This window comes from Oculina patagonica, chromosome 2 (genome assembly GCF_052425735.1).
Source record: "Oculina patagonica isolate OP01 chromosome 2, crgOcupat, whole genome shotgun sequence".
NCBI lineage: Eukaryota > Metazoa > Cnidaria > Anthozoa > Scleractinia > Oculinidae > Oculina > Oculina patagonica.
In genome coordinates, this window is record NC_135759.1 from 4,440,046 (window position 1) to 4,447,382 (window position 7,337).

The 7,337-nt window shown below is 36.1% G+C and overlaps 1 protein-coding gene across 1 annotated transcript; it reads left to right on the forward strand.

Annotated features, from left to right (window-relative positions):
* The first annotated feature begins 1,472 nt into the window (after positions 1-1,472).
* Positions 1,473-7,017, forward strand: LOC144641727 (carbohydrate sulfotransferase 3-like). Its single transcript, XM_078500758.1, has 2 exons — positions 1,473-1,548; positions 4,767-7,017. Exon 2 carries the CDS (start codon positions 4,804-4,806, stop codon positions 6,067-6,069), a length of 1,266 nt encoding a protein of 421 aa, XP_078356884.1. The 5' UTR covers positions 1,473-1,548; positions 4,767-4,803; the 3' UTR covers positions 6,070-7,017.
* Positions 7,018-7,337: the final 320 nt, after the last annotated feature.

Sequence of the window (7,337 nt, forward strand, 5' to 3'; positions counted from 1 at the left end):
CACTGGGTCGGCTTATTTGGGCTGGTTTTTTAAATAGGTCTATTCGACAAAAATCACACTGTACAACTGTTGTACAGTCACGGGGGAAAATAGGTGGGTAAAATCAAACTATCTTCTTGGTACCGGGGAGACTAAATTTCCACTGGGTACGGGAAAATAATCCACTGGGTCGGGTTCCACTGGGTTTGTTACAGAGGGGTGTTTTCTTGGAGGATTGTTTGACAGCAAGCCACAAAACGTGTACTGGTTTGAGCCGCTGTACACAATAAGCTGACTGCTCAAATTCAACTACACAGAAAAGTGTATCAATATATCGACATCTTCAAATGTTGGACAAAATATGGTAAAACATGATTTTTCTGCAATAGAATGAAACAATTCAAATTATAAGATGTCGTCGTCGCCCTTGTTCTGTAAAGGCTTCTTTTCAATGCACTTACGCTTATAGTTGTGCTTGTTATTATTCTTGCAATTGTACTTTATATGCTAAGTGAAAACCAGCCTATAGTGCGATATTAACTTAGCGACCTGGCGGCGACTACATTCGTTCATAACATGGAAATAAAGTACTAATAAACAGTAAATAATATTCATGAGTATTATGGTGTGCGGTAGTAGGCAATACTGCCGATACCGCCAAAGCCCCCTGGGTTTACACCCTTAAAAAGGAGTTTTGGGAGGGTTCCCACACGATCAAGAAAATCTTGACCCGGTGGGATTTGAACACACGACCTTCGGATTAGATCTACCGACGCTCTACCGACTGAGCTAGAAGGCCAGACGGGAGCAGGTCGGGAAAATTTAGATAGTCAAGCGCGGTAAGTATTTAAATCATAGAGATATATGGAAAGGACCGCGCGGTATAGATAACAATTACATTTCCATATATTACTAATTAACACTGCCCGGACAAAATATTGGATAAAACTGGCCCAGTAACGCAATAATGAACATACGTGAAAAGGCATTATAGGCGATATAATAAGTTGTACTCTGTTTAAATAAAGCTTATTTCCATTCCTACAGAGAAACGTGAAAAAGATCAAAAGTACTTCGTTTTAATATTCACAAAATTCTCATAGAAACCCATATCTCTTGGCTCCATAACTACTCGATTTGATTATCTTTAAAGATAATCTGTTTATCAAAGCATTCAGTTCCGAAATAGACAATATCCTCGTTCAAAATATAACCGTGCTCATATCAGTAGTATGTCGGGTTTTTACCTTAGTTTTTTCACCACTCGGCATTGTATATCGTCCATTTTATCCAAGCCCTCCATGTAAAATACAACAACGCAAAAAATACTACTTTATTAAAAAACATAATAACGTGTCTAAACATTGAGGCAATTACTTTAAGTCTGGCTTTAATTATAATATCATGATGTATAATTACTAGGGCAAATATGAGGTAAAAGTTATATTTAAATATACCCAGTCTCTCAACTGCAGATATTCATACCAACAAAAATTTCATTCAGAATTCTCAGCATCTACACTGTCTTGTTTGTTTGGCCATTTCCGCAGTCTTGTGCTCACATTTCAGGTTTGTTTGCTTGTCTGTAATGTTCATTTCGATAGCTGGCTTTCTTTCAGTGAGAGTTCTGAGGCATTATTGACATACTGATTATGTTATAAAGTCCTAAAAACCAAATACTAATGCAAGCGCGTATTTTTTCCCGGGTACAGTTCCATAATTACTGTCCCTCCTAAAATCCTATTGTTCTCTCTCTACAATATATCGACGATTGCAGCCATAAACCAAAACATCAGTGTGGAAGCGACCAGGATCGTCGATGTAATGCAGAGAGAAAGAGAAAAAGGGTTTTTAGGATATTCAATAATTATAATATATAATTACTGAGGCTTACAGCATTATTGGGTATATTGTAGACAGCTGAGGACGCAGGCAAGTTAGAACACTAGAATTATTCCAAGATTGGAGTCACTTTTGCATTAGTTTTTAGTTTTATTACTTTAGCATAATGCACGACAACTATTTGTTCCGTGTAAAGTTTAATGAAAACACCACTTCTCAAGTATACAATTCCATATGATCGCGGACGACCGTCGAAACGCAGAAATCACCCAATCGCTTGGTCGCAGCGATCGAACCACATGATTGCAGACGTTCTCAGATATAATGATCCTTTGTTGCACGTATGCCACTGTTTTAAAGTCATTCAGGGGCAAACCAAACAATCAGTCATTTTTGACCTGCGATTCTGCTATTATCTGCGATCATTTGGAAACCAGGCTTTAGAAACAACTTTTCTACAAATTCTCTTTAATTGATCACTTCACTAGGATTTCTGGCCGGGATAAAAGCAAACAGATATTTATTTATTTTTTAAGTTATAAAGACATGTTTTAATCAATTTTCCAACACCTTCTGTTACAATGGATTTGTAAATTATTTGAATGAGGGGAAACCAACATATATTTATTGTACTCATAAGTAGCTAGCTTTCCATACAGCGAAAACTATTTGCGAAAATTAAAATGGATTTAGCCATTTTATTTTCGCAGAACTCAAGCTTGATTTGATAACGCAAAACAACTTCGATCTACTTGTTTCGATCGTCGGACAGATTTTGTTTAAAGGGACAGTACTTTTGTCTTTGGGCAACTTGTATAACTTTGCTAGAGAGCTGGGCACCCAATATTTCTTATGTAAGAGCCTTCGGGCTCCCTGCAATTATTCTAAAAGCACAACTTTGAATGTTATTTTTTGCCTCTGAGAACAACAAATTTGCATTTTGTGACCGGGCTCACGAATGATTCAAATCCACTTTACTGCGGCCTGCAAAGATGACTGCAAATGCAATAAGCGTTGCATCACCAAAATTGGATGTAAAATTACGAAGAAAAAATACAGAGGAAAACAGTGAAGTAATGTACCGGTTTTCGATTGTTGCCATGAATAGCCACCTCCATGCAAAAACTCTACATATTAATACGGTCGTGATGGACAAAGCTGTTCTACGTAATAATTACTTTTAAGATTCTTAATTTTTTAGCGCCTTCTTATTTATCGTCCCTTATTTCTCTTAGGCTCCCCTCCAAATATAATCTCAGGAATTCTAGCGATAACCTTTTACTTAGCTATCCACGTTTTAAATCAAAAGCCACACTAGGTGACCGTTCTTTTACCTGTGCTGCACCGAAACTTTGGAACGCGCTTCCATTTGATATAAGAAGTGCCAGCACTGTTACTATTTTTAAAGCTAAGCTAAAAACACACCTTTTTCGTCGTTCATTTTTATCATAGTTGTTTTTAAATTATATTTTACTTTTAATAATTGTAATTTTAGCTTTTTAAAATCATTGTAAGTTTACCTTTAATTGTAGCTTTAGCTTTTTAAATTCATTGTAAGTTTACTCTTAATTGTAATTTTAGTTTTTAGCTTTTTTATTCCGTTTTTAATCTTGTAATGCGCATTTGAACATTTTATATATGAAATTTGCGCACTATAAATGTTATTATTATTATTATTATTATTATTATTATTAAAATCGAGCATACTACCTGAAAATTGAGCTAGAAAGAGGGAATAAGTTTTGCCATAACAGGAGCTTAGGCGATATGCCGGCTGGCCATAATAATAAGCATGTTTGAAAATTCAGGTCAGACGACTGAAAAAGGGTATAGGAATTTCCCTTCAGTAGCATAGATTTCCGTTTTCTTTCCAGAGTGGCTAAAAGAAACGATTACATGTAAGCTAAAGCTACGTTAGGCAAATATGTGTACACCATAGTGAAGAAACGTTCACTCTGTGAAAAGCATAAACCATAAACGATAAGACCGAATGGGATTCTGGGTAGACAACATAGGTAAACTTAGTTATATTCCATTTATTTATAATTAAGATATTTTCTTTCTTTGATGATTTATGCAACCTGTCTCATTATAATGTTCATTCTGGCACAGACGACCAATACTTTTTTTCCGATTTCCAAGTAAACATTTGGGTCGCACTTTTGTGGTTTATGTTTTTCATGGGCAACGCTTCATAAATCAGGTGTATATGATATAAGGGTGTTTTGACAAGCGTAAGGTCAAGAAGGCGGTATATTGGCCAAGTTCTATTTTTGCGTGTTCATGGACCCGATAAAAACGCAAAAAAACGAAGCCAATATCCCGTCTCTTCACAGGCGGCCCAGACGTTGTATTCGATTTAGGTGATTATACAGACAATGTATGAGAATACCCTTTGAAATTTGCTCTCCCAAATAGTACGTACTTGTATGAAATATTTTAAAAAAAATATCTTAAAGCCCCCTGATGTTTAAGCCCCCCTCTTGTGTTATTTTGGCATTTCTTTGCTTCTGGAGTGGTTTTAAAGCCGTCAGTTTAGACGAGTTTTAGGGGAAGCACAACGTCGGAAAGAAAAACTCGTCTAAACGTTTGCTTTAAGCCCTCGAACCACTCCAGAAGCACACAAATGCCAAAATAACACAAGATAAACATCAGGTAAGATATTTTTATTCAAATATTTCATACAAGTACTATTTAGAGCAATTTTCAAAGTATTCTCATACATTGTCTTATAATCACCTAAATCTAATACAACGTCTGGGCCGCCTGTGAAGCGATTACATTAAACGATAAAATGAATTGATTTAATTGCTTGACAAGTTTGAAGAATGAATTTGTTTTCTTCGTGCAAAGTTTCAGTACAATAGCCGGCGGCAGCAAGCCCTATAATAAATGTTTTTTAATAATATATTATTTATGGGACTTTTCCTTTTCTGTCTTCGCAGATAACAAATTTAGAATGGTTCCTGCCCTGACTGAACCATGAAGTATCACGTGGTCTTTGTCATATTTTGTGTTGTCATTTCGCTGTATGTGGTGGCTCTCTACAACCTTGCTCTAGTGTTGCCAAGGAAACCAACCCTGCGTCTTACTCAAAGAAACAATTCCACTTGGAGTTTCCATGACATTAAAGGGAAAAGGCGACAAAATAAAGAAACAATTCAAGCCACGACTGAAATGGAGGGAAATACAGGGACTTCTGAGAATAAACAAGGACTTCAGTTCATAAAAGAAATATCATTGGCTTTACAGAACAGAAAAAAGCTGATTGAAGAAAAGGGAGAAAGTCAACATCGTCAGAAACGTGCTTCAAGGACAAACCTTATCATATTGAGCCCGGGTAGAGGAGGGTCTTCTTTCCTTGGAGCTATTTTTGACAATAATCCAGAAACTATGTATTGGTATGAACCGCTTCATACAATAAGCCGAGAGGTGTTCAAATTGCACTTGACAAAAGGCAAGGAGCCAGTACACTACAAAGAAACTTGCAACAACGTAATCGACAGCTTTTTCAAATGCGATTTCAGTAATATCAACAAAGTCACTTTATCGAAACTTTCCCAAACCATATTTCGCTACCGAAGTAAATCGCTCACAAGTGGGTATTTATGCCCTGATGGCGAGAAGACCTCAAGATGCCCGCCGTTCTCAAAAACATTGCTTAGCAAAGCCTGTAACTCTTACAAACATACGGTTATCAAGATTTTGACTTCCCGTGTGCCGAACAGAACAATAGAAAGTTTCCAGGAGCTTTTCCAACAACAAGACAGATATGATGTGAAACTTATTCACTTGGTTCGTGATCCTAGAGCAGTGGTTTACTCGATGGTTAACTCAGTTAAATGGATCGAAAAGAACTATTCGGATCAAGATTTTCGTTCACATCTTCATGGGATTTGTGATACCATAGAACAGAATATACGCATGGGGTTGTTAAATCCCCCATCTTGGCTAAGAAATCGCTTCAAAGTGATCCGCTTTGAAGACCTCTCGGTCAATACCGTAAATATCGCACGTGAACTGTACAGATTTGCGGGATTTGATTGGTCAATGAGTGTTAATAAGTGGATAACTTCCCATAACAGACCGCCGAGCAATGCAAAAGAAAGTGATGCTTACTCCCTGTACAGAAATGCTTCAGATGTTATTGACAAGTGGAAAAATGCACCAAAGGACTTAATAAGAGCTGTTGAAGAAAGCTGTGGGGATTTAATGGATATGCTTGGCTACGACAAATTCAGAAAGTAGGATAGAACAATGATTTAAAGACTATAAGAAGTGCAAAACAACAACTATGTTTAGGTCTGGACAGAAAGACAGCACACAAAGTACAATTCACGTAAAATAAGATCAAATCTAAAACGACTATTAATGAATATTACAATTTGCTTGAATGTGATTGGTGCTTGAATGTCAGCAATGCCCTGCACAGTTTTTCCAACAAGTAATTGGGACAGTTCAACCGAACTTTTGTCGTTTTAACTCACAAAAATATATTTCCCATGAATTAAAAAGTAAGAGGAATCTGCGTCGTATAACCAAGGGATGACTGATTCGACCAAACCAGACTATCTTTTCTCTTTTAAGGTCATTGCTTAGTACAAGGAAAATACTTACATTTTTTTAATTTTTCAACAATTTTTAAAAACTTTTCTACAATTTTTTTTTGATTTTTCAAACTTTGTCAGGTTTATTAACTAACCTTATTATTTTAAAAATATAAGGTGGCGCTGATCCTCACTGATAGAATTTTTTTAACTTTGCCAAAAGTTGTATCATGAACTGCTGGTTATAACTCAATAATAAAAAATGGGGGTCGCCGAGCTCATTTTTTAGTTTTTAGCGCTGAAAGCTAAAATAAAGGGTGTTTTAACAGGTTATACTGTTGCTATGGTAACCACTAATGTCAAGAAAATGATTATAACTTGCCGATCAATGATTGGGCATTTGTTTCATACCATCACTGTTATAACAACTGATAAAGAGTTGCACTTAGTACTGACCCATCAAATTATGAAAACCGCTCAGTCTGATTACAAGTCATGATATTACAAGACCCTGACAGCGGTCAAACGCAATACGCACGCGCAGTTCCCGTTAAAATTGCCGGCAACCCACGTTGTCATATGTGTTAAATCCTCCACTATCAAGCCAAAACTTAAGACATTTACTATTGAGCTTTAAGTACTGTTAAACGTAAGCTTAATTTCTTATTTGTATACCGAATATACATAAAGAGGTTTATAACTGTTATTCACACCATTTTTATTGCCTCATAGTTTGGTTTGCCACTGTAATTTTCGTAACGTTTTCTTAAAAACTTTTTGCAACTCTGACAAAACTAAAGGCAACGAAAACCAGCTCAAACCGGAAGTGGTGCTCAATCAATCAATCAATCAATCAATCAATCAATCAAACTTTATTTATAGAGGGTTACACGTAATATTTTTACAACTAACAAATTTGTGGCCCTCTCTAATGTACTAAAAATTTAAGATTCTATTATAAACAATATT